Genomic DNA, 27,337 nt, shown 5'->3' on the forward strand with positions numbered 1-27,337 from the left:
CAAGTTTCCTGGTTTATCTGTTTCATGAAGCATGACTCCTTTATTGCTTCTTATGAGTTCATAATTAACCAGGTCTCCCATATAATCTTTGTCTCTCAGTATTTCCTTATTGTAAAATAGGGTAGAATCCCTCTTGGTGTACAGAATTTTGAGGCTAAAATGAGATAAACAGAAAGCAAAGTAATAATCTATTATTGGTATAAAAATTACCTAGTGACTTCTTTTTATCTCATTTTATGAAAAATTTCAATTTACTGAAAAGTGGAAAAAATGAATACCTTTTGTTCCCACCATCTGAATTGTGTACTTAGGAACATTTTTCCAAATTTGCCAGTTTACATATACTGGCTATATAGGTTCATGACACTTCAGCTCCAGTTATGTTCCAGTACATCTCTAATAAATAAATATATTTTCTTATGTAACAAAATAAGCAGTTGTAAATCTCCAATAAGTAAGATGTTCTCTCCTGTGGTGAAATTAACAGTAATTCCCTAATAATATATTATTCATCTGTATTCAGCATTTCTCCATTGTTCCCCACATTTTTTATAACTTTTAATAAAAATCAAGATCCAGTAAACAATTGCATGCTTATGACTCTCTTGTCTCCCCTAATGTAGAATGATAATTACCCCTGCCTCCTTTTTAATCCCTATGAGTTTAAAGAGGCCAAGCCATTTGTCTTATTGAATGTTCCATATTCTGGATTTATCTGGTTCCATTTGTAGGCTTCACCTTTCTGGCAGTTATACTTCGTAAGTAAGCTTAGAAAGACAACTTAATGAATGATACTGTGAACATTTTAGTTCCCTATCCCCTTGTGTCTCTCTTCTCTTCCACCTTAATTGTCTCTTCTTTTTCTTCCCTGTCTCCTTTTCATATTATTTTCCTCTTTACCTTTTGGTCTGCCTTCCAAACTTCTTTTGGATATACTCCATTTTTCCTCCTCTGTCTCTCTTTCCTGAAATTGAAGGCAGAGAGAGAGAGAGAGAGAGCTGGGGCACAGAAAAAACGAGACTTGTCCAGGTGAGAAATGGGAATGTGGAGTTCAGTGGCCATGTTGTTCTTTAGTGCATTTACATATATTTTAATATATATGTATATATTTATTATGTCCATTTCTGTGTTTTTAGTTTGATTTTTAAGATTCTATTCTTTCAATACACTTTTTGATGAGGGTGAATGTATCATTCATTTGGATATATCCGTATCACTTATATTTTTCTTATCTACTAGGCTGAGAAATTTTAAAAGAAATTTTTAATTTCACCAAGTGGCAGGTGGGAAGGGAGGGAAGGAAGGGAAGGAAAAGGAGATGAGGTAGGTCCAGACCTGCTCTGTCCTCCTTTCATGGTGTCTGACGGGCCCGTAAAGCACTGAAATTGTGGGAGAGCAGGTTCCTGTGTTTTATGAAGCTTGTATCCTTTCTTCTCAGAGACCATGTGAAAGCAATGGAGGAAAGAAAATTACTTCATAGTTTCCTGGCTAAGTCACAAAAAGGACTGCCTCCTAGGACCATGAAAGACAGTTACATTGAAGTTTTCTTGCCTTTGGGCAGTCAGCCTGAATTACGAGAGAAATATTTGACTGTTCAAAACACTGTAAGGTAACACAGCACTATTTTTGCTTGTGCCATTTGTTTTTATTTTATTTCCTTTCTTTGTTATAACTTTGAGATCCGTTCACTTAAATGTGTGATTCTCTGATTTTTAATATATTCAGAGAATTGTACAATTTTAGTAGATATTTATCAGCCCATGATGTGTTATTTTTTTTAAAGGGTGATCATCATGATTTTCATTTCATCACAGTTTTCTTTATTTTACAGGTTTGGCAGGATTCTTGAGGATCTTGACAGCCTAGGAGGTACTGATATTTTCATATTTTTGAATAGGGACTTACATCAATGCATTGATGCCTCTGGCTGGAAAAGGTCTTTTTTTTTTTTTTAACTTGCACAGATGAAGATATTCTAAAAGAGCAGAAAAAGAATGGCATCTGTACTAATTCTGAATTGTCATAATTATTTAAATTTACCGAAAAGTGGCAGAGTACAAGGAGTTGTTCTTCCCTGAATCATGTGAGAGTATGTTGATGACATGATGCACATCCGCCCCAAATATTTTCACATGTGGTTCCTACAAACAAGGACATTCTTCTTCATTAACTACAAGATAACCCTCAAAATCAAGAAATTAACACTGACATTTAGACAGTCTAATCCTCAGACCCCATTCAACTTTGGCCAGAGGTCCTTTATAGCAGGAGGATCCATTTCTGAATCATGTATTGTGTTTAGTTGTTGTATCATAGATAGTTCGTTAGTCTTTCCCTGACTTTCATGACCTTGATACTCCTGAAGGTTATGCGCCAGTTCTTTTGTGGAATTTCTTTTTATTTGGTTTTGTTTGATGCTTCCCCAAGATTAGGTATGGGACATGCATGTTCGACTGGAGTGACATAGAAGGGGTGCTGTGTTTCTGTTGCATCTTAGCAGGTAGTGCATAATTCTAATTTGTCCTATTCCTGTGATGTTATCTTTGATTCCTTGGTGAAGGTGGTGTCTGCCAGGTTTCTTTGCTGTAAAGTTAGTCTTTTCCCCTTTTTAATTAGTAAGTACCTTGTTGGGACTTGTGAAAATCACATTCCTCATCAGACTTTTATCAATTATTTTGAACTCAGTAGGGACTCAGGGATTCCTGTGTTACTGAATGGATTAGAATGTATTTCTGTCGTCTGTTTTGATGTTCAAATTGTCCCAGGACTGTTTCAGTCCCTTTATGCTGACTTCTGTGGTTTTTTCTGTTTTTTTTTTTTTTTCTTTCTTTCTTGGATGTGTCCCCATCATTCCCTGAGCACTTCCTCACTTTTTGGCACAAGATCTTCTAGGCTCATTTCTACTTTTTGTGTTCCAGTCCTGGAATCAGCCAAATCTCTGAGGAGCCCTGGATCTTTTTAATGGAGAAACCAAGATCTGGGTGCTGGAGTGGTAATCGTTGCTGGGGTATCACTATTCCAATGTCCTTTTAGTATGTGAGCTGGGGAATATATGCACATACATGTTCATTTCCGTTTATACCTGCCTGCCAATCTATCTCTTCTCTTCTTCCCATCTGTCTATATCTCTGTCTGTTGGAACCCTGGGTTCATACTGATAGTCCCAATTCTAATCCAGCCACAGGTCCATTCTTTATTCCTCCTTTTTCACATTTGTAATTCTCTTCTCCAGCTGGCTCCATTATCCAGAATATAATTACTTATTTGATCAGTTCCCCTGTATATAGCCAGTTTCACGTGACTGCCACCTCAAAATCCTCCTGGATGCTCCCCTCACCTCGCTGGGGTGCTGCTCTGTACCAGGTCACCCTCTGCAGGTCACCGTCCTCATTGTGTTTGGGCTGCAGCTTGCTGGGCCATGGCTCTCATTGCCTCACAGTGTGTCCTCCTGACCCCACGTGGGCTTCAGCACTCGATTTGGGGCTGTGCTGCTTGCTCCTACTGAATGGCCTTTGGACTGAACTGTTGGGAAAGCATTTAAAGAAAGGCTCTGTTAATCTTTAAAATAGAGACGTAAATCCATTGTTGGGCTTACACCTAGTTACGTTTTTCTTGAAATTAATAAACTTGCTTAAAAATTCATAAGTTAGTTAATGTTAGTCACTCAGTTGTGTCTGACTGTATGTGACACTGTGGACAGTAGCCCGCCAGGCTCCTCTGTCCATGGAATTCTCCAGGCAAGAATACTGGAGTGGATTGCCATTTCCTTCTCTGGGGGATCTTCCCAACCCAGGGATCGAACCCAGGTCTTTCGCATTGCAAGCAGACGCTTTAACCTCTGAGCCAAATAAATGGGCTTCCCTGGTGGCTCAGACGATGAAGAATCTGCCTGCAATGTCTGCCAGTGAAGGAGACACTGGTTTGATACCTGGGTTGGTGAATTCCATGGACAGAGGAATCTGGCAGGCTACAGTCCAGGGGGTCACAAAGAGTTGGACATGACTGAGTGACTAACACTTAGCTTAAATACACAAACACCCCTGCCACTATGCTGTTTTTCTTCATCACCTCATGTAGATGGCTAGTCCCTTTTCCTTGTTCATTTGATACTGTTCCATCCCTTTCTTCAAGAAACTCGCCTTTTATCACATACACTTTCTCCCTCGTATCTCAAGCCTTTGGTCAACTTCACTTTTCCCTCAGTTTCTAAAGATATTCAAGGCTTTTAATGAAAAATAGGTAAAATCCCCTTGCCTTATAGCGCTCTCCAGTTTTCTTTCCCTCTCACTTGAGAGCTAACTTTGTGTTCTGGCTTCTGCTCCTCTGTGTCATTGAGCTGATCATGCCAAGCAGTCTGTTGCTGCCTTACTGCGTGATCTCACAGGTGCTTCTTGGCATACCTGACCCCTTTGCAGCTCCTGACAATGTTGAACTCACCTGTGGGCGTTGGCGATATTTTCTCCCACCTCTCAGGCTGCTGCTTCCCAGTCTCCTTTGTAGCTTCCTCTTTCTCTGTTGATCCTTTAAATGTTGCTGATCCCCAGGGTGTTGTCTTCTGCCCCTTTTTGTTGTTGATAGATGCACTGTCTCTATAAATCTCGAATCCCAGTGCTTCAACTGTTCTCAGTATTGTTGAGTTGTTCAGTCGTGTTCTATCCCGTGGATACCAGGCTTCCCTGTCCTTCACCATCTCGCGGAATTTGCTCAAACTCATGTCCATTGAGTCGGTGATGCCATCCAACCATCTCATCCTCTGTCGTCCCCTTCTCCTCCTATATTAGCTGTATTTATTTCATTAAAATGTACTTAAATAAAAACCAGTATAAAGAGGCACAAATATGAGAACAGGAAAAATTCACCATGAAAATATAAAAAGTCCAAATCTGCTTGCATGTAGTAATAGTCTTAGTTCAAAATGAATTGCTGAATTTGACTGCTTTAAATTGAAAAACTCCCATATGACCAAAGATACTGTTAACAACAACAAAAACCCTAGCACATGTCTGCAAGAAAGAGTAGCCAAAAAGAAGAATGAAGAAAATAATAAACTATATAAAAGGGTTACTACAAATGAATAAGAAAAAGATAAAGAAGCTAACGCAAAATGGGGGCTTCCCTGGTGGCTCAGTGATAAGGAATCCGCCTGCTAATGCAGGGGACACAGGTTTAATCCCGAGTCCAGGATGATCCCACATCCCACAGAGCAACTAAGCACTTGGACCACAACTACTGAGCCCATGTGCCACAGTGACTGAGGCCCACTCGCCTGGAGCCTGTGCTCCACGAGAGAATCTCTGTCGTCCTCTTCTCCTTCGGCCTTCAATCTTTCCCAGCCTCGGGGTCTCTGTATCAGGTGGCCAAGTACTGGAGCTTCAGTATCAGTCCTCCCAATGAATATTCAGGGTTGATTTCCTTTAGGATTGACTGGTTTGATCTTCTTGCTGTCCACGGGACTCTCAAGAGTCTTCTCCAAAACCATGGTTCAAAAGCATCAATTTTAGTATGGGAGCTATATAAGGTACATTTCCTGGCCTGCTCTTGTGAGTTGCAGACCAGTTTGTCCTGCCTTTTGGCCATCTTCATTTGGATCTGCCATGGACTTCCTGAATTCAGTGTGTTGAAAATAGTCCACTCTGCTCTTCCTGTGTATATCCTTTTTCTTAGTGAATGGTACATCATCTTCACTCATGCAAGTTAGATACCTGAGTTAATTTAAGTCTTGTCAAACCTGCTTTCTTCTTAGCTCTTGGATCTTTTCTCTTGTCTTCATTTCCACTAATGTGCCGTAGGTCAGACACTTACAGTTTCCTTTCTGGGTACCATAAAGGTTTGTAAATGGAGTTTCTTGCCTTTTGCTCCTCATCCCCCTCCTAGTACATCCTTTAGCAGGTGCATGGATGGAAGAGTTTATTGTTACTCAACAGATACTGAGCACAGACCCAGTCCTGAGGGTTGATGATACAAATTTGAATGTAGGGTAGGCAGGAATGCTATTGAAGAAGTACAGTACAATTTTAAATGAGTTGATATTTGTAAGGTACATAGAGTCATGCTTAGCACCTGTACATACTTGTTAAAATATGGGAAGTACACAGATCACCATGGGGTAGTGTAGGAGCCGAGGGTATTATGGGGAAGGAGGGAGAGCTCTAAGCCAAATTATAGTTTCATGATTCAGGAAGAGTCAAGAGAGAAAAGGTAGGTGAGTCCTTGTCTTTTATTTCTCTTTTTGAAGAAGTTTGATGTTTTCAGACTCATGTGTTTGGGTCTTTTGCTGCCTTAGGCACCATACCTTGGTTGAGTGATAATAAGCCACCTGGTAGACCTGGGCTTTGGGCTTCAGTTTCCTCATCAGAGCTAAAATTCAACAGTCAGATTAGAGGATTTCTAGATCTCATTAATGTGTCAAAATCTTTGGTTCTAGGATATGATCACTAGTGGGATATGGGGAATTGGGTCTTCAAAACCAGATAAGGCTGTTTATGAATTTCAAGGAGTAAATTGTGAACATTAAAAAATAATTTTGCTTTTTCCTTTATTTGGTTCTCTTCTGTTTTCCTACAGTTCTTATTTGCTACATGCACAACAAAATTCATTCAGCTAAGATGTCTCCTTTATCGATAGTTACAGCCCTGGTGGACAAGATTGGTAAGTGATATTATTTTCTTGGCATACTTAGAATTTTTAGTAATTATAAAATATTGATATTAGAGGAAATATTTTCCTTTTATTGAGGAATTTTTATGTATATATATGTATATGCATATGAAAATGTCAACTATGTATCAACATGTTTTTTATAATTATCTTCGAGTGGAAGGGTTTTGCATGATTCTGGTTTCACTTTTTATATTCTTTGCATTGCCTTATTTTTCAGAAAGACATACATATGTCTTCAGTATGTCAAAAAGGAATCATATTTTTAGTTTTCAAGACAAAAAAGAAATATAGTGGAATTTATGAAAATTTCCAATGAAATACGTCGATTTACAGTACAGAAAAGTTGGAGTATGATTTGTGCTCAGGTTGATTTTCTGTTTTGTAGATATGTGTAAGAAGAATTTGAGCCCAGAACAGGACATCAAGTTCAGTGGCCATGTTAGTTGGGTTGGGAAGACATCCATGGAAGTGAAGATGGATATGTTCCAGGTGTGTCTGTGCCCAAAATCTGCCCCCTTTTTCTAATACAGCCAACTAGCCTGAGTGAAAGAAAAGCTTACTTACCTATCTATCCATAGACAGGTGTATAGTTTTATAAGTTTTCCACTTACAGAAGAGCAATTCAGGTTCACATCTTACAGATGGTGTATTAGTATCCTCCTGGACAAAGACTGACAGATTATTTGGTGTTTATGCTTAGTGTTTATTATTTTCAAATCATATATAGCTCCATGTTAAGGTACTTATTTCTGGTTTTACCCTAGAGAATTTCACAACAGTCTGAGTTCTGTTAAACATAAATGGAATTGATCACTGTTAGTTTCTTAGGGCTGCTGTAGCAAAGTACCACAAACCAGATGGCTTAAAGCAACAGAAATTAATTGTTTTACAATTGGAAGGCTATAAGGTCTCAGCAGGACCATGCTCCCTCTAAAACCTGTATAGGAGAAGCCTTCTTTGCTTCTTCATAGCTTCTAGTGGTTCGCTGGCTTTTTGGTATTCCTTGGCTTGTAGTTGTAATACTCATTGTCTTCCTTCTTTATTACATAGCACTTTCCTCTTGTGTTTCTATGTCTCTTCGATTCTTACAAGGGCATCAATAATACTGGATTAAGGGCCCACCTACTCCAGTGTGACCTCATCTTACCTGATTATATCTGCAACAACCCTATGTCTAAATACAGTCATCTTCACCTGTACTGAGGGTTAGGACATCAACATATCTTGTTGGGGGACACAGTTGAACCCATAACAGTCACTTAGATTACTATAGCATCTAGGAACAGCCTCTCTGATGAGCACAAGTCAGAACAGCTATTTTAAGGTAATGAAGAAGGACTTCCCTGGTGGCCTAGTGGCCAAGACTCTGTGCTCCTCATGCAGGGGGCCCAGGTTTAGTCCCTTCTCAGGGACCTAGATCCTACATGCTGCAACTAAGAGTTTGAATGCTGCTAAGACTCGGCACAGCCAAATAAATTAAAAAATATATTTTTAAAAAGAGATAAAGAAATTTGTCAAGAAAAAGTACCTTGAAGATAATAGTACAGAAATCAAATAATTCAGAGTATGTTCAAGATTTCATTGTGAAAACTTACCTAAGAACAACTTAGTTATATCAGGGTATTAGATCTATCATTCAGATACATTTTTCTTTTCTGTTATGAAATCATGAAGCATTTCACCTTTTGGAAAAAGTCTGAAGGTTGCTCTGCAGTAATTAAAATTATTTTGTCAAAATCAATTCAGTTCAGTTGCTCAGTTGTGTCTGACTCTTTGCAACCCCATGGATTGCAGCCCTGCAGGCTTCCCTGTCCATCACCAACTCCCAAAGCTTACTCAAACTCATGTCCATTGAGTCGGTGATGCCATCCAGCCATCTCATCCTCTTTCGTCTCCTTCTCCTCCCACCTTCAATCTTTCCCAGCATCAGGGTTTTTTCCAATCTCAGTTCTTTGCATCAGGTGGTCAAAGTATTGGAGTTTCAGCTTCAGCATCAGTCCTTCCAATGAATATTCAGGACTGATTTCCTTTAGAATTGACTGGTTGGATCTCCTCGCAATCCAAGAGACTCAAGAGTCTTCTCCAACACCACAGTTCAAAAGCATCAATTCTTTGGTGCTCAGCTTTCTTTATAGTCCAACTCTCACATCCGTATATGACTACTGGAAAAACATAGCTTTGACTAGATGGACCTTTGTTGGTAAAGTAATGTCTCTGCTTTTTAATATGCTGTCTAGGTTGGTCATAGCTTTTCTTCCAAGGAGAAAGCGTCTTTTAATTTCATGGCTGCAATCACCATCTGCAGTGATTTTGAAGCCCAAGAAAATAAAGTCTGTCACTGTTTCCATTGTCTCCCCATCTATTTGCTGTGAAGTGATGAGACTGGATGCCATGATCTTAGTTTTCTGAATGTTGAGTTTTAAGCCAACTTTTTCACTTTCCTCTTTCACTTTCATCAAGAGGCTCTTTTGTTCTTCTTCACTTTCTACCATAAGGGTGGTGTCATGTGCGTATCTGAGGTTATTGATATTTCTCCCGGCAATCTTGATTCCAGCTTGTGCTTCATCCAGCCCAGCATTTCATATGATGTACTCTGCATTTAAGTTAAATAAACAAAATAGGTACTTTTTAAATTTGATACTGTATGTAAACATTGAATTTTTTAAACTCCCTTGTTGCTGCTTTTAAATAATGATAATCATACTGCTTTTAAAACCAAACATGAAGTTTTTGGGGATGGTGCTATGATTTGTTCACTTCCTTTGTTAGTCCTAATGGTTGATTCACAGTGGATCCCTGCCATAAGACCTGCTTTCTAAGAATCTTTTACAAATAGATTGAAAAAGAGATAAAGGAATTATTTGGAAGAGAGCCAGTGAAAAATCAGTGTCAGAAATACACTTTTGTTTTAAATTTGCATTTCTCATTGGCCATTTTGATGAATAACTCATGGCTTAAGTGATCTTTTATTCCAGAGAGGGAGCTTGGCAATAGATACCCTGCCTCTGGTTTGGCTAAAATGTAGGTTCAGATTCCAGCTCTTGGACTTCCCTTGCAGTTCAGTGGCTAAGACTTCACACTTCCACTGCAAGGGGCACGGGTTCGATCCCTGGTCAGAGGACTAGGATCCCACATGCCACATGGTGTGAGCAAAAAAAAAAAATCCTAACTCTGCTGTTTGTTAGCCATGTGACTGTGGGCAGATTTCTTGCCCTCTCTGAGATGCTGTTTTGTTAGCCACAGTAGCCACTAATCAAATGTTGCCAATTATGTTAATTTATCATCATTGCTATGGAGATGGTTCTAGATCTCTTCTAGGCTTGACCTTCAGACCTGCTTTTTGGGGTTCCCATAGATCTCTCTCCCATGTGTACTCTTGCTGTCTCCCAAGTCCAGTGTGTTCCAGACTGTGTCAGCTTCTTTTCCAATCTTGATTCTCCTTCGCTTTCCCCTTTCCCACCCTCTTGTTTCTCCCAGTTCCAAACCTTTGTGAAAGCTTTAATTTTTCCCTGTCCTGTGCAGCCTTTTGCCAAGTCTTGCAGATTCATCACCCACTATTGCTCACCAGAGTCCTTGCTTCCTCTTCCCCCTGGCCTCTGAGTTTCATTCAAGCCCTCACTGCCTCTTGTGTGAGCATCTTAGTTGTCTTTTAATTATTCTGCCTGCTTTTAGTCTGTTCTGTGTTAATTTTACACATATCTACCAGATAGATCTTCCACAACCGATCATCTTCAGTCATATCATTTCCCTTCTCAGAACCCTTCAACGGCCATTATCTGTGGTTCAAAGTCTAAATTCCTTTGACTAGTTAGGATCTAAAGTGTTAGTCGCTCAGTTGTGTCTGACTCTTTGCGACCCCCACAGACTGCAGCCCACCAGGCTCCTCTGTCCATGGAATTCTGCAGGCAAGAATACTGAAGTGGGCTGCCATTTCCTTTTCCAGGGGATCTTCCTGACCCAGGGATCGAACCCGGGTCTCCTGTAGACTGATTCTTTACCATATGAGACACCAGTTAGGATCTAAGATGCTCCATAAATAGCACCAATCTACCTAGTGGCTGGTTCACACACCTTCTTAGAGCACACCACTGGAGACCTTGAGCATCCTAAGAGTAGAGTTGTTTGTTTTGCATCCACGATGCTTAGCACTAGTGCATGTTAATTATAATAAACTGGAACATTACACAGTAGGTGAGTGGATGAGTATCCTGTTGTACATCTTCCTTTTGCCGGGATTTCTTGGGCAGTGGCTCCCCATATCCTCATTCCACCTGTGCTTCCGGGTCACATCATACTCCAATCTGTCCCTGATCCTTTCAGCTCATAGTACCTGTTCCTTCCCCACGTCCCTCTCTTCTGGTTCCTGCTATCCTCTTCTCTACAAGCTCTATACGCACATGTTTTTTCTGTTTGACTATGTGCGCATCCCCAGGGAGATGTGGGAGTGAGTCATCTATCCCACTTCCTGATGGCCAACATTTAACACTGACTTTGCAGTGATTTATGGGGTGTTCCATCTGTGCTCAGTATACAGCAGTGAGCAAAACAGAGAAAGTTCCATTCTCTTGGAGTTCACACTCTAGTAGTGCTCAACAGTCAGTTCATTCATTGAGAATCATTGATTGGGTATCTGCTGTCTGCCAGTCTTTGTGCCAGTTGCTGGGATAAACATGTGAATAAAAATGGTCTTTGTCCTCAAGGAGCTCTCGGTGCAGTAGGAAGACAGACACATAAGTAAATCATTATGGTATAGTCAATTAAGTGGGCTTCCCTGATGGCTCAGTGGTAAAGAATCCACCTGCAATGCGGGAGACGTGGGTTCGATCCCTGGGTCAGGAAGATCCCCCGGAGGAGGAAACAGCAAATGCACTCCAGTGTTCTTGCCTGAAAAATCCCACGGATAGAGGAGCCTGGTAAGCTATAGTCCAAAGGGTCACAAAGATTGGACTGAGCGACTAAGCACAAATTAAGTACTGTGCACTATTTCTCAACAGGGACACTATTAGCATTGTACGTGGGAGAATTCTTTGTTCTGCAGGACCTTCCCCTGTGTTGTGAAGTGTTACCTGCACTGCACTAGTAATGTCCCTCAGCTCATGGCAACCATCACCAGCCCTGCATGTTTCCAGATGCCCCTAGGGGGTGATATCTTCCTAGCTTATGTTGAGAACCACTGTCAGAAGAGGCCTTTGTTTCCACTTAGGTGGCAAAAAAAGAGGGAATGATCAACTCTGCCTGGGGAGTAGGGCTGGGAAGGGGATGGGGAGGAGTATCCTGAGGAATGCCACCCTGAGGAAGGCATCAGGCAAAGATGTGGAGAGGAGGTGCTCAGGTGACAAAATGGGACATTCCAGGACCTCCAAGTTGTTAGGTGTGGCTAGAGAAAAAGGTGCAGGCACGAGGGGTATGTTCGGTGAACAACTGGAGATAAATCTGGGCTCCATGGCAGAGGCTTTCCAGCAGGCTTAGAACAGGTGCTGGGAGAAAGGAGGAACTCTTGAAAGGTTTGAACAGGACAGGGACATAATAAGGTGGGGGAGACTCTTCCCAAAGTTGAAGGGGAGAACTCATAAGGGGTTGAACGGATATTGGTCATGAGGACTAATGATAAGGTTTATTGAGGATGGGATCAACTGTAACCCCAGGTTACGATAGGACTTGAGGATATAACTTTCCTGGAAGTACAGACTCCTAGGGGGTAAAAAAAATACCTTAAAATCTTGATGGACTCTGCATTGTACGTATTTAGCTTAATCCATAGAGTTGTCACCTATCTTATCCATTCTTGGAAGCCCCTGTGCTGGGCTAAGGAAACAGGCACATCCTAGTAGTTGGCACACTCAAGTTTCCAGAAAATTTGAATGTCTAGGTGAGCGATGGGAGGTCTGCCTGGTTGTGTGTGCCTTTGGGAGGACAGCTAGGCCTGAAGAAAGCCAGCCTTCTGCAAGATGGTTACACTTAAGTGATGGTGATGCATAAGGTCCCTCTGTGACCCTTGCCCTGGGTCCCAGTCATGGAGCTCCAAGGCATAGTTTGTGCCCATCCCAGCCCTTCTCACTCTGTGCACTGTTTGGGTTTTGGAGGTGTCTCCATTGTCTGCTAGACCACAGATTGCTTGATCTTGCTGCCACTCCCCGCCAGCTGCCAGAGCCTAGTCATGTTTCTGGCATCTCAGCAGATGGCAATTAATGAATGCACTCGTCCTCTTTTGCTAATTTCAGCCTTTCCTGAAGGCTCTGGTATCTGTTAAGATTGTACTAGGTCTTCCCACTAAACGCATTTCTTACAGCTGCATTTTCTTTTCTTTGTTCTCTAGTTACATGGCAATGACTTTTCTCCTGTTTTGGATGCGACATTTGTAATGGTGGCTCGTGATTCTGAAAATAAAGGGTAATTGCTGTTTTTTTTTTTTTCCTATTTCTTCTTTTTTCCTGTTCTTTGAAAAATATAAAATATATATATTTCAGATATCTGGAGATATCTGAAAACTGGAGAGAAAACTTTAGTAAATCTCTAGATTTATTAGATTTAATTAATTAAATTTCTAGATTTATTCTAGATCTAATAAATTTCACTCAGTTTTGTCCGACTCTTTGCAACCCCATGGACTGTAGCCTGCGAGGCTACTCTGTCCATGGGATCCTCCAGGCAAGAATACTGGAGTGGATTGCCATTCCCTTCTCCAGAGGATCTTCTGAACCCAGGGATTGAGGGGCTCCTGCATTGCAGGAAGAGTCTTTACCATCTGAGCTACAGGGAAGTCCTTAAATATATTTTTCAAATATCTGGAGATATGTGAAAACTGGAGAGAAGACTTTGATAAATTTCTAGATACCATCACCTAAACTTAAGAGTTTTGACCTTTTGCCATATTTGCTTCTTTTTTAAAGGTATATTATTTTCTGTGTCATATTTTAAAGCAATTCCAGATATAATGACATTTCACCTCTAAATACCTTAGTGTAGACATTGCTTTAAAAATGAGGATATTTTCTTAAATAACTACATTACCACTAGCACACCTAACAAATAATAGTAAGTACTTAATGTATTCTAATAGTTCATATTCACTTTTTAATGATTTATTTAAATCAGAATCCGAACAAGGTCCACTTACTGCATTTGATTTTTATGTCTCTTAAGTCTGTTTTTTTTCTTTGCAACTTTATTGAGATACAATTCACATATCATGCAATTCACTGATTGAAAGTGTAGTTTAATGGCTTTTAGCATATTCATAAAATTGTGCAGTCTCTTCAGTCTGTGTTAATCTGGAATGGTTGTGTGCACCCACCTGTCCTTTACCCCTTCTCATGAAGGGGGCAAAAGCCCAGATTCATTGTTGTATACAGCGTCTCACTTTCTGGATTTGTCTCATTGCTTCTTCATGGTATTTTTTTTTTTAACTTGTTTCACTATCTCTCGTATTTTCTGTAAATTGCAGTTAGATCTAAAAGCTTAGTTAGATTTGAATTCAGTGTATTTGGTGAGAGCACTTCCTAGGTGATGCTGTCTCTACTGTATCATGTCAGATTTTCCCACTCATAGTAAAGGTAAGATCAGTGTGTGGGTTCAAGTAGCAACAGACTGATCTTTCCATTATGCACTTCAGTTTATCCTCTTACGATCAACAATAATCCGCAGGTGTAGTACAGTACAAGATGTATCCCATGTACATCTTACAAATAGCTAGTTTCCCATCAGTCTTCCTTCAGCGCTTTTAATCTCCTTTGCTGATTAGCAGTTTAATCATTTTCATTAGAGGATATAAAATGATTCTCAAATTCTGACATTCTTTCTGTATTTGTTAGCCAGAGATCTGTAAAGAAGACTTTTTCTTTACCAGCTAGGGTAGTTTGGTTTGTCAAGGAAGATCAGGATCAATGTTTCATTCTTTGCTTTATTTACACATTTACTAGCTAGTGATGACAGTTTTTCTGCCTTTTAGGAAAGTATCACTGTGAGTTCATGGATTTTAATATAGTAAATATGTTTCAGTAAATTGCAGCCATTGTTCTTCCTGTTCCTTGGAATGAACATCTTTGGTCAGTGGGAATTCCTTTAAGCTGCCTCCTGTGATGAGCTATTTTTACATTTCCTAGTCTTTGATAACTTTCTGTTCTCTGGTACAATGAGATACCTTGAACTTATCCTATAAATTTCCTGCCCTAGGCCTGGTATCAGCTATTTCTCCAAGGAGTCCTCAGGTTCCTGTTAATGGGAAACTGGTAGTTAGACACTGAAATCTGGGCACTAGAATTATATGTTTTTATTAGTTTGTCATTGTTTCTAGGCTTTTTCAGTGGACAGAGCTTGAATGTATGTTAAAAAGAAAACAAAAAACCTCATAAATTTATACTGTCATTTCCAAGTCAAGTTTAGCTATACATACTTTAAAGCTTTCAGTTCAGTTCAGTTCAGTCGCTCAGTCATGTCCTATTCTTTGCGACCTCATGAATCACAGCACGCCAGGCCTCCCTGTCCATCACCAACTCCTGGAGTTCACTCAGACTCACGTCCATCGAGTCAGTGATGCCATCCAGCCATCTCATCCTCGGTCGTCCCCTTCTCCTCCTGCCCCCAATCCCTCCCAGCATCACAGTCTTTTCCAATGAGTCAACTCTTCGCATGAGGTGGCCAAAGTACTGGAGTTTCAGCTTTAGCATCATTCCTTCCAAAGAACGCCCAGGGCTGATCTCCTTCAGAATGGACTGATTGGATCTCCTTGCAGTCCAAGGGACTCTCAAGAGTCTTCTCCAACACCACAGTTCAAAAGCATCAATTCTTCGGCACTCAGCCTTCTTCACAGTCCAACTCTCACATCCATACATGACCACAGGAGAAACCATAGCCTTGACTAGATGGACCTTAGTCGGCAAAGTAATGTCTCTGCTTTTTAATATACTATCTAGGTTGGTCATAACTTTTCTTCCAAGGAGTAAGCATCTTTTAATTTCATGGCTGCAATCACCATCTGCAGTGATTTTGGAGCCCCCCAAAATAAAGTCTGCCACTGTTTCCACTGTTTCCTCATCTGTTTGCCATGAAGTGATGGGACTGGATGCCATGATCTTCGTTTTCTGAATGTTGAGCTTTAAGCCAACTTTTTCACTCTCCTCTTTCACTTTCATCAAGAGGCTTTTTACTTCCTCTTCACTTTCTGTCATAAGGGTTGTGTCATCTGCATATCTGAGGTTATTGATATTTCTCCCAGCAATCTTGATTCCAGCTTGTGTTTCTTCCAGTCCAGCTTTTCTCATGATGTACTTTGCATAAAAGTTAAATAAGCAGGGGGACAATATACAGCCTTGACGTACTCCTTTTCCTATTTGGAACCAGTCTGTTGTTCCATGTCCAGTTCTAACTGTTGCTTCCTGACCTGCATACAGATTTCTCAAGAGGCAGGTCAGGTGCTTATCTTTTCTTTCTTACATTGAATTCTTGGTTCCTAATGCCGGTTATACCCAAGATATTCAAACTGGGAAAAACTGTTTAATTATGTGTGTGGGAGTGGGGTAGCAGGGAATGTTACAGGATTGCTGTTGTACAGCATGGAGTCTGGAGGCCTATGAGAAATCTGATTTGTTTCAAAAATTTGAGTTAGGAGTCTTCAATGAGAAATCTCTTTTGCTGCATGGAAAACTGACTTGGAAACCCAAGTTAAGAGCAAAAAATCCCTTGGTGACTCTTATCTGAGTGAAGTATCCACCTGTCTTCTCTCTCTCCTCCAGCCACTTCCAGCTGACCTGCTGCTCCTAGTGGCCGACCTGGGGCTCCTTTTCCAGCACTGAAGGCATTACTTAAAATTTCTCACCCAGCTGATGCATTCTAATTTTCCAAGCTGCTATTTCAGTACTTTTGTTTCCATTTTTGTTTCATCCAACCTTTGGATTCTACCATAGTGAAGGATTATCCCTTTTCTCCGTGTTTTAGTTTGAAAAATTTGACACCTACAGGAATGTAGAAAGAATAATGCAATGATCACCCATATACCCTTCACCTAAGTTCTCAAATTAACATTTTACCACTTTTACCTTACTCTTGCCCTTTTTCAGTAAATACAAATATATACACTTCTCCTCATGTAATTGTTTCAGAGTAAGGTTGAGACTACTTTACCCATAAATAATTCAACATGTATCTCCTAAGAATAAGACGATTCTCCTGTATAACATTAGCAACTTTATTATACCCAAGAAATTTAAGTTATACAATTATTGTTTCTAATATTTGATCCATATTCAAACGATGCCAGTTGTCCCTAAAATATTCTTTATAACCTTTTCTCTTGAGTCAGGGTATGATTAAGGAGCGTGTATTGTATGCTCTTGGGGCTTCCCTGACGGTTCAGATGGTAAAGAATCTGTCTGCAATGAGGGAGACCTGGGTTTGATCCCTGGGTTGTAAAGATCCCCTGGAGGAGTGTATGGCAACCCAAGCCAGTATTTGTGCCTGGAGAATCCCCATGGACAGAGAGGCCTGATGGGCTACAGTCCATGGGGTCACAAAGAGTCAGACACAACTGAGCGACTAAGCACACATTATATGTTATTATCATGTTTCTTTAAATAATTCCCCTTAAAACAATCCCCCTGGCACTTTCTGTCTTTTAAGACATTGACTTTTTAAACTTTTTACTGAAGTATAGTTGGTGTACAATACTGTGTTAGTTTCAGGTATACAGCAAAGTGATTCAGTTATGTAGCTCTCTGTCTATATATATAGATAGACTTTTTCAGATTCTTTCCCTATATAATTATTATAAAATATTGACTATAATTCTTTGTATTATACAGTAGGTCCTTGCTGTTTATCTATTTTACATATAGTGATGTGTATATGTAAATCCCAAACTCCCAATTTATCTCCCCACTTTCCCCTTTGGTAACCATAAGTTTGTGTTCTGTTTGTGAGTCTGTTTCTGTTTGGTAAATAAGTTTATTTGTATCTTTTTTTTAGATTCCACATATAAGGGATATCATATGATACTTGTCTTTGGCTTATTTCACTTAGTATGATAATCTCTGGGTCTCTCCATGTTGCTTCAGATGGCATTATTTCATTCTTTTTTATGGCTAAGTAATATTTCATTCTGTTGTTTTCCTCTGTTTCTTTGCACATCATCTTTATCCATTCCTCTGTTGATGGATACTTAGGTTGCTTTCATGTCTTGGTTATTGTAAATAGTGCTGCAGTGAACATTGCAGTGAATGTATCTTTTTGGATTATGACTTTCTTTAGGTATATGCCCAGGAGTGGGATCATTGGATCATATGGTAGCTCTGTTTTTAGTTTTTTAAGGAACTTTCATACTGTTTTCCATAGTGGTTGCACCAATTTACCTTCCTCCCAACAGTGTAGGAGGGTTCCTTTTTCTCCATACCCTTTCCAGTATTTACTATTTGTAGACTTTTTGATGATGTCCATTCTGACCTGTGTGAGGTGATGACCTCATTGTAGTTTTGATTTGCATTTCTCTAATAATTAGCAATGTTGAGCATCTTTTCATGTGCCTTTTGGCCATCTGTGTGTCTTCTTTGGAGAAATGTTTATTTATATCTTCTGTCCATGTTTTGTTGGATTGTTTGTTTTGATATTGAGCTGTATGAGCTGTTTGTATATTTGGAGATTAATCCTTTGTCAGTTGTATCATTTGCAAATATCTTCTCCCAGAATGTAGATTGTCTTTTCATTTTGTTCATGGTTTCCTTTGCTGTGAGAAAGCTTTTAAATTTGATTCAGTTCAGTTCAGTTCAGTTGCTCAGTTGTGTCTGACTCCTTGCAACCCCATGAACTGCAGCACACCAGGCCTCTCTGTCCATCACCAACTCCTGGGGTTTACCCAAATGCGTGTCCATTGAGTTGGTGATGCCATCTAACCATATCATCCTCTGTCATCCCCTTCTTCTGCCTTCAATTTTTTCCAACGTCAGGGTCTTTTAAAATAAGTCAGCTCTTCACATCAGGTGGCCAAAATATTGGCGTTTCAGCTTCAACATTAGTCCTTCCAATGAACACCCAGGACTGATCTCCGTTAGGATGGACTGGTTGGAGCTCTTTGTAGTCCAAGGGACTCTCAGGAGTCTTCTCCAACACCACAGTTCAAAAGCATCCATTCTTCAGCACTCAGCTTTCTTTATAGTCCAACTCTCACATCCATACATGACTACTGGAAAAACCATAGCCTTGACTAGATGGACCTTTGTTGACAAAGTAAAGTCTCTGCTTTTTAATATGCTGTCTAGGTTGGTCATAACTTTCCCAAGGAGTAAGCATTTTTTAATTTCATGGCTGCAATCACCATCTGGAGTGATTTTGGAGCCCAAAAAAAATAAAGCCTGACACTGCTTCCACTGTTTCCCCATCTATTGGCCATGAAGTGATGGGACCAGATGCCATGATCTTAGTTTTCTGAATGTTGAGCTTTAAGCCAACTTTTTCACTCTCCTCTTTCACTTTCATCAAGAGGCTATTCAGTCCCTCTTCACTTTGTGCCTTAAGGGTGCTTAGGTCCCATTTGTGTCTTTTTGTTGTTTTTATTTCCGTTACTCTAGGAGACAGATCCAAAAAGATATTGCTTCTGTTTATGTCAAAGAGTATCTTGCCTATATTTTCCTCTAGGAATTCTGTAGTACTTCACCTTACATTTAGGTCTTTAATCCATTTTGAATTTATTTTTATGTATGGTATTAGAGAATGTTCTAATTTCATTTTTTTACATGTAGCTGTCCAGTTTTCCCAGCACCACTTATTGAAGAGACTGTCTTTTCTCCATGGATGATATATTCTTGCCTCCTTTGTGGTAGATTAATTAACCATAAGTGCATGGGTTTATTTCTGGGCTTTGTATACTGATCCATTGATCTATATGTCTGTTTTTGTGCCTGTACCATATGGTTTTGATTACTGTAGCTTTGTAGTATGGTCTGAAGTTGAGGAGCCTGATTCCTCCAGCTCTGTTTTTCTTTCTCAGAATTGCTATGGTTAGTCAGAGTCTTTTGTGTTTGCATACAAGTTTAAAATATTTTTGTTCTGATCCTGTGAAAAATGCCATGGTAATTTGATAGGGATTGAATTTAATATGTTGATTGCCTTGAAAAGACATTAACATTTTTGAAGAGTCCAGGCCAGTTGTCTTACAGAATTTTTACAACCTGTTTTTGGTTATTTCCTCATAATTAGAGTCAGGTGAAACATTTTGACAAGTGGCCATATCCTTTTTTACAATGTGAACTTTCTAGTGTGCAGATCAGTCTGTCCAGAAGGCTCCCCTGATTGTTCCAGAGCTCTTATGTGAAGCTGTCAGTAGCATTACCTAAAATGAAAATCTTCAGTTTTTTTTTTTGGGGGGGTAATGGCATGTCTTAAAATTTTTTTCTTTTTTCTCTTTAGTCCGGCCTTTGTAAATCCACTCATTCTTGAAAGCCCAGAGGAAGAAGAGCTCTTTCAACAGGGAGAATGTATGTTAATTTGTTCATAATAAGATAGAATTTAAAAAACATATTAACTCTGTTGCAGAGGAAATTAAGAGTATGTATGGACTCCTCATACCAGTCAAGTGTCCAAAGAGTCCATTCTTTGAACAATTTATTGATCATACAATATTAAGTAATTTGTTTTTTCACTTTTGATGAAATGCGAGTTGTCTCTTAATGAAACAACTGCTGGTTGGGGCTGTAGGTCAAGGTGATTATAAGTGATCTCACACTGAGTTGATATGATTTCCATCTGAAAGCAAAAAAATCACTGGAAGTTTTATGTAGCTTCAGGAGCCTTCTCTGGGATAAATATACAATTTCCAGTGGGCTTTTCAAAATCTGGAAATACTGTGTTTTTAGGGTCCTAGGCAGCCCTAGACAGGAACCTTGTGCTGTAGTGTGGCCCTTCTGATCATAGCTCTTATTGTCCCCTGTTGCAGTGAACAAGGGGAGAAGGGTTGCCTTCAGCTCCACGTCATTACTGAAAATGGCCCCCACTGCCGAGGAGAGGACAACCATACATGAGATGTTTCTTAACACGCTGGATCCAAAGTAAGTTAGGATGGTGAGATTTTGGGTTGGGAAAGTAGGCCTTCTCCAGAGCTACACTTGCTCGAACATATTGGGTGGTGGTTGGAAATATTTTACTTTTCCGCAGCAGAGCCATGGCATTGACAGGGTTTCCTCCACCTCCATTTGCACAGGACTATAAGTTTTCGAAGTCGGGTTTTGCCTGCTAATGCAGTGTGGATGGAGAATTCAAAACTCAAGAGCTTGGATATTTGCCACCCTCAGGTATTGGAACTTAGTGAAGAATCTTCTGAACAGGATAACTAGGACTCATGACACTCATCTCAGATTTGGCCTGCTTTTCAAGACTGTCCTCTGTTCTGTGGTATTGTTAATTCCTTATTCTGTAGATTTGGATAGTCACAAGCTTGTATTTATTAATATTTATCTTATGTCCTGTAGGAGCGGAACATTTTCAATCGAATCTTTGGTGGTTTCCTTATGAGGAAAGCATATGAACTTGGATGGGCTACTGCTTGTAACTTTGGGTGAGTTAGATTTAAGGTAGTCTTAACTCCTGAGAAGCTGTTTATACTACCACACTCAGGGAAACATTTTGGACCAGTCTAAATGGGTTTGGTAATATATGGTGTTTTTAAATAAATGCTACACTGGTTTCAGATGGGTTTGTTTTTTATTTAAAATATTTTATTGGAATGTAATTGCTTTACAATGTTGCATTGGTTTCTGCTGTACAATGACATCAATTAGCTATAAGTATACATATATTCCCTCCCTCTTAAGCCTCCCACTCCACTCCCCTTCTCCCCCTCTAGGTCATCAAGAGCAGAAAGCTGAGCTCCTTGTGTTATAAGCAGTTTCTTACTAGCTATTATTTTACATGTGGTAGTATATATATTGGAGAAGGAAGTGGCAACCCACTCCAGTGTTCTTGCCTGGAGAATCCCAGGGACAGGGGAGCCTGGTGGCTGCAGTCCATGGGGTCTCACAGAGTCGGGCACGACTGAAGTGACTTAGCAGCAGCAGTATATATATGTCAGTGCTACTCTTCCAGTTTGTCCCAAACTCTCCTTCCCCCGATCTTCATTTTAGAAGGTTCTTGCTCTGATGCTGTCAGTTAGTACATTAAAGACCCTCTGAGAAAAAGGGGTGATGACGTGCAGCAGGGAAACGATGATTTTGGCACTGATCTGATCACAGTGTCATCTCTTACCATTCCTTACTGGTGTGATTATTTCTTCCTCCTCTAGGTTTATTCTTTGATCTTTCAAAGTTTGCTTTAGAGGATTATTAGGGAAAAACTAGAGATCAGCTGAATTTTGCAGTTGACCCCATGTATTATCTTTCCCCGATAGTGGTTCCCGACCGTTTATAGTTGCCGTGGATGATATCATGTTTCAGAAACCTGTTGAGGTGGGATCATTGCTGTTTCTTTCCGCACAGGTAGGTGTGTGATGAGACAGGGAAATATAATCTTTTATTATTTGGGCATAAAAGAGAGGCTTTTGTATTCTAAAGCCACCATTTGTCTTATGACTGCTTTCTTCCCTCTTCCTGATGCAACTAACTATCATGTCCCTAATCACTTAGGTCTGCTTTACTCAAGGGAATTACATTCAAGTCAGAGTTCACAGTGAGGTGGCCTCTCTTCAGGATAAAGAGCATATGACCACCAATGTCTTTCATTTCACGTTCATGTCGGAAAAGGAAGTGCCCTTAGTTTTCCCTAGAACATATGGAGGTAAGTGACGATGACTGCTTGTCCCTAACAAGGGGAACTTTCAAAGATAGTTTTCTCCTTTTAGGTTGTTGTAAGAAGTACTCTGACGCCCATCCGCCCGAGTGCATGTCTTTAAAGGATTGTGCTTTTGAGATTCTGCAGCCCTGAATGTCAGGGTGCCTCATGGCCCTCGGGTGGCCATTGCTGTTCTGCCTGCCTGGCCATTGTCTGAAGGGCCGGTGCCAGTGCAAGCAGCCACTGGTGGTTAGGACTGGTCCTGCCAGGGCTGGAGTTGAGGCCCACTCCCTGGGGTATGCGACCCATTCTCTGGCCTAGCATTGCATGCCTGGTGTCAAGTTTGCATTCCCATTGCTATCCCAGGGTTCCCAGGTGGTCTTGTGTTTGTACAATAATTTTCTTAGGTTTCTCCAGGGCTCGCTCTCTCTTGTGTTCCAGAGTCCATGTTGTATTTAGATGGGCAGCGGCATTTCAAATCTATGAGTGCACCAGTGACCCTGAAAAGGCACTACGTGGTCGAGCCCTAGGAAGACTGCACTTGTTGAAGACCAGCACCCCGCAGTGACACAGTGCCAGATGAAGGCCTAAGCGAGTGTATCGGTTTTAGTGTTTATTCTCATCTTCCATGGAGATGAAGGATATATTCGGCTTTTAGGATGGTCAGAAAAGAGGAACGAGAAATGGCTGGGTGGGGCAGAGGGAGAAAGAATTATTGAATAATAAATACTTTTAAGAATTTAAATTGTGAAGCTACTATGTTGCCTCCTGTCTGTTCAGGAAATGAGGGCAGAATGCCTTTTTATGTGGCTGGACACACTCTTTTTTTTACACATATTGCAACTGTCAGTCTACATGGTTTCCTGCCCAGGCATTTGGAGGGCATTTGTTAAACCTGACCTGAAGTGCAGTTCCCCTATGTTGTTTAAATCCTATGTACCCTATGTGATTCCTTTGTAATTTTACCTCTTTCTATTTCCCAGCTTTTGTTGTTAGCAGAGGACAGATGAAAAGTTGAAGTGAAGGGATTCAACAAAAGACACAGCATTTGTAAGAATCTGTGGGACACTTTAGATCGGAAACCATACCAAGAGGAGGAGTTCACAGATGGTCTAGGTCAGGAGATGCAGGACCAAATGTTCCTTCTTCCACTCACCTGACAGCTCTTCAGTACACTCTGCTAGGGGCTAGGAATCTTCTATCTGATGACAAAATATGAACAGTAATGGTAGCAGCTGCTTGTGCTTCTGGAGCTTGCTCTCTGCTAGATAGGCATTCTGTGAAGTGCGTGATGTGTATCAGCCCATTTGCTGCTTTCACTGACACTGAGGTAGGCTGTGTAACCCGCTCATTGGGTTCGGGCACTCAGGAATCTGAAGCACAGAGAGGTTAATAACCTACTCAGGCTCCTTCAGCTGGTCGATGGTGCTGCTGGGATTCATAACCAGGTAGTGTCGGGCAGGGTACTGGTTTCTGGGAATGTAGCAAGGGAGGTTATGCCCAGTATCACAGAGCCACCTCGGAACCCAAAGGGACGTATTCCTGTGAGTCTGTGGCCAAGACCCAGTTTCTTCTTTGATGTGAAGTTGATCAAGTACAGAAGAGAGAAAACCATGCTGCACAGAGGGGGAAAAAGTCACCTCTGAAAAGATGTTCCCAGGAAATGAAAAGTGTGGGTTCCAGAATGGCTGTCACAAACTTGGCTCTCTGCCTCTGAATCGGCTGTAGTACTTTTTTTTTTTTTTAAATTCTATTAATGTTTATTGAAACCACAGTTACATGAATGAGTACTTCTGGCATAAATAGTCATGGGAACAAACAACTGCTCTGGAGGTGGGCAGTTGGACTCATGGCACCCAGTGTGTGCCACATTGTGAGCTTGCTTGCATCTGCCTTCCTTCCCCTGCCCCTGGCCCCCTGAGCTGTATTATCAGTACTACCATCCTGAGTTTCACCTGGCCCTTCAGTCCTGCATTTTGCAGATCTGCCTATAACCTGGTGGGGTCCCTGAGCTGCCTGGTGGGAAGAAGGGACAGCCCTGCGAAGTTGTCTGAATGTGTTAATAAGCAGAGTTCAGTTGAGAGACCCACTGCATGCTGATATATAGATTGTACATTATGCATTTAACCGCTTATTGCTGTACACGGAAGCTTTTGCAAGAAGTTTTCTTCCTGTTGTGAGAAATGTTGCAGTTAATATCCTAAAGCTAAAACATTTAATTCTTAAGTTGTTTTCTTTGGAAAATTGTTGATAAGTGATCTGTATGTCAAAATAGCATGCACAAGACTTTTAATATGTATTTCAAGTAATTCTCGAGCAGTTGTACACATTCATTTAACTTATTAGCAATTTTCCTGAATTTGGCTGAATTTTAACCTTTACTTTTATTTTTTTTAAAGATTTTTTTTTGATGGGGACCATTTTTAAAGTCTTTATTAAATTTGTTACAATATTGCTTCTGTTGTTTTTTATGTTTTGTTTTTTTGGCTACTTGGCATGTGGGAATCTTAGCTCCCCAACTAGGGATCAAACATGCACGCCTGTTTTGGAAGGTGAAGTTTCAACCACTAGACCACCAGGGAAGTCCCTATCCTTTAGTTTTAAAAACATCTTTCCATTTCTATAGGTGAAAAATGACATTTGTTAATTGCTTTCTTTGAATTCTACTGAGATTGAACTTTTAAGTATCGTTTTTTTTTTCAGTTAAATAACTTGAGTAATTTTGGATATCAGATTTTAAGTCAAATTATGTTGTCTACCAATAACAGTTTTAATATAAGAGCTAGAGATTTTTATTTTTAATACAGGACTTTAAGAAGATGAGATGAAGCAAACTCTGAAGGATACACCATAGGTTCTTGGTGTTCAGTGTTTTGTCCCTCTTCTGTAAGGAATGGCGGACTTTCAGCCAGGACCAGCCCTGCTGCTGGTCTAGCGCAGAACTTCCTAAAATGGGTGGGGCATAGTTTTATATCGACTAGTCCATGTGCCCCATTTTACATCAGGCATTATTACCATGTTCTTACTTTTTGCTCAGGTAGTTCTTCACTGGGAAGTCGTCAAGGATGATGTCTTTATTTTTAGTTTTCTTAAGAGTTCACTTTACATTAGTGTGCTCTGCACTGGGTTGTGTGTGTCCACATGAGGCTGTGGCTCCATTTCTCGTGGTAACCAGACTGTTCTATGTGGCTATGTGTTCCCTTTGCTACCTGCATTCTCTGTATCTTCTGCTCTTTCTCCTCTCTGGGAATAGAGTCAGTAACTTGATTCCTGAAGAACTGAAGGTTGCCCTCCACCCAGGAAATTCACCATTTTATTTTTCGTTTCTGAGTTTGGGCAGAGAAAAAGATTTGTCATCTTTCAAAAGACACATTTGATTTTGTGGCATGGCTGGACTCATCTGGGAGGTTCTTTTGCTCTTTGTGGTGTTGGCTGGCATCACTTAGGCAGCTGTGTTCAATCAGGAGCTCATCTGAGGCTAGAACAGCTGGCCCATCAGCTGGGGCTGTTGGAATGGGTGGGGGCCAGTCAGGCCTCTCTGAACAGACTAGTTGAATTTCTTATATGGTGTCTTATGGGCTCCATGAGCAACCAACCAGATTGCTAGCTCCTAACTGTGTCATCATCCTGCCTCTCAAAGTTATTTCTGTGAAGAGTGATCATGGTGTTACGGAAGTTCCGAAAGTGAGCACTGGAAAGAAGCCACCAGTTGAATGATTGAGAGGTCGCTGGTAAGAAGAAAAATGGTTTCAAAAAGCAGTGGTGTCTAGGGCTGGGTGGAATGAGGCTGAGTAATTCCAAGCATCCAACTCTCTTTTCTGGGTGAAGTCCTTGAACTCTGGTGAGATGCTCTTTGATAAACATTTTATGTGTTTATATTATAGACAGTTTAGTACAATTTATGAGATTTTATAAAATTTCCTAGAAATATTTTATTTACAAGAAACATTGGGAGGCACTGCATCAGATACCCCTCCTCTGGTAGTTTATAATGCGTATTAACTTGAATAAGACTTTGAAAAATAGGGCCATTAGAACAGCTCTTTAACTTTTTAAATCAGCTTTTGTGAAACTTATTTGATTGAAGACTTTGTTGTCATTGTTAATACCTATGACTAAATGGAACATACTAGGTGTTTTAATAGCTTTTACAAAGCCATGATTATACTCTGTATTTTGTAACCTGAAAAGGCGTATGTATATTGTCCAAGGGGGAAAATATGCCCTATTTTGCTATGGAGAATCAAGTATTAGTATTATGTTTCTTAACAAATTTATTTATTTTTATAATTTTTGTTTTTTTTTTAACACCAAAAACATTTTGTATTGGGATATAGCCAATTAACAGTGTTTTGGTACTTTCAGGTGAACAGCAAAGGGACTCAGCCATACATACACATGTATCTTAAAAACAAATTTAGAGCAGCATTTTAGATCTGACTGACTTTATCACTTTCCAGTGTTGGCAGTATTGCTTTTTTTTTTTATGTTTACTTATTTAGTCTGTTTTGATTTTTGGCCTCGCCACATGACTAGCAGGATCTTAGTTCCCTAACCAGGGATTGAATCCATGCCCTCGGCAATGAAAACAGGGAGTCCTAACCATTGGACCCACAGGGAATTCCCAGTCTTGGTTATAAGTTTTTTATCTTGAAAGTGAAAGTCAGTCATGTCTGACTCTTTGTGACCCCATGGACTAAACAGTCCATGGAATTCTCTAGGCCAGAATACTGGAGTGGATAGGCTTTCCCTTCTCCAGGGGATCTTCCCAACCCAGGGGTTGAACCTAGGTCTCCCTCATTGCAGGCAGATTCTTTACCAGCTGAGCAGGAGTGTAATTTCTTGCTGTCACTGCTGATATTTTATAAAACATTAACACATAACTGCATTTAACTTAAAATTCTGAGTAGCTCAGCTGGTAAAGAACCCTGGT

General features: G+C 40.3%; 1 protein-coding gene across 2 annotated transcripts in view; it reads left to right on the plus strand.

Moving 5' to 3' along the window:
* ACOT9 (acyl-CoA thioesterase 9) overlaps positions 1-24,239 on the plus strand; it is a 31,375-nt gene extending 7,136 nt beyond the window's left edge. For both annotated transcript variants that reach the window (XM_068962407.1, XM_068962408.1), the window contains 12 exons: positions 1,439-1,609; positions 1,832-1,869; positions 6,565-6,648; positions 7,046-7,149; positions 12,977-13,050; positions 20,053-20,120; positions 20,579-20,690; positions 20,843-20,933; positions 21,111-21,196; positions 22,025-22,112; positions 22,260-22,410; positions 22,846-24,239. In XM_068962407.1, coding sequence (XP_068818508.1) covers positions 1,439-1,609; positions 1,832-1,869; positions 6,565-6,648; positions 7,046-7,149; positions 12,977-13,050; positions 20,053-20,120; positions 20,579-20,690; positions 20,843-20,933; positions 21,111-21,196; positions 22,025-22,112; positions 22,260-22,410; positions 22,846-22,934 — 1,156 coding nt within the window. In that variant the 3' untranslated portion in view covers positions 22,935-24,239. The remainder of the gene's footprint in view (positions 1-1,438; positions 1,610-1,831; positions 1,870-6,564; positions 6,649-7,045; positions 7,150-12,976; positions 13,051-20,052; positions 20,121-20,578; positions 20,691-20,842; positions 20,934-21,110; positions 21,197-22,024; positions 22,113-22,259; positions 22,411-22,845) is intronic.
* Positions 24,240-27,337: the final 3,098 nt, after the last annotated feature.

The sequence above is a fragment of the Capricornis sumatraensis genome, chromosome X (genome assembly GCF_032405125.1).
Source record: "Capricornis sumatraensis isolate serow.1 chromosome X, serow.2, whole genome shotgun sequence".
In the NCBI taxonomy this organism is placed as follows: Eukaryota; Metazoa; Chordata; class Mammalia; order Artiodactyla; family Bovidae; genus Capricornis; species Capricornis sumatraensis.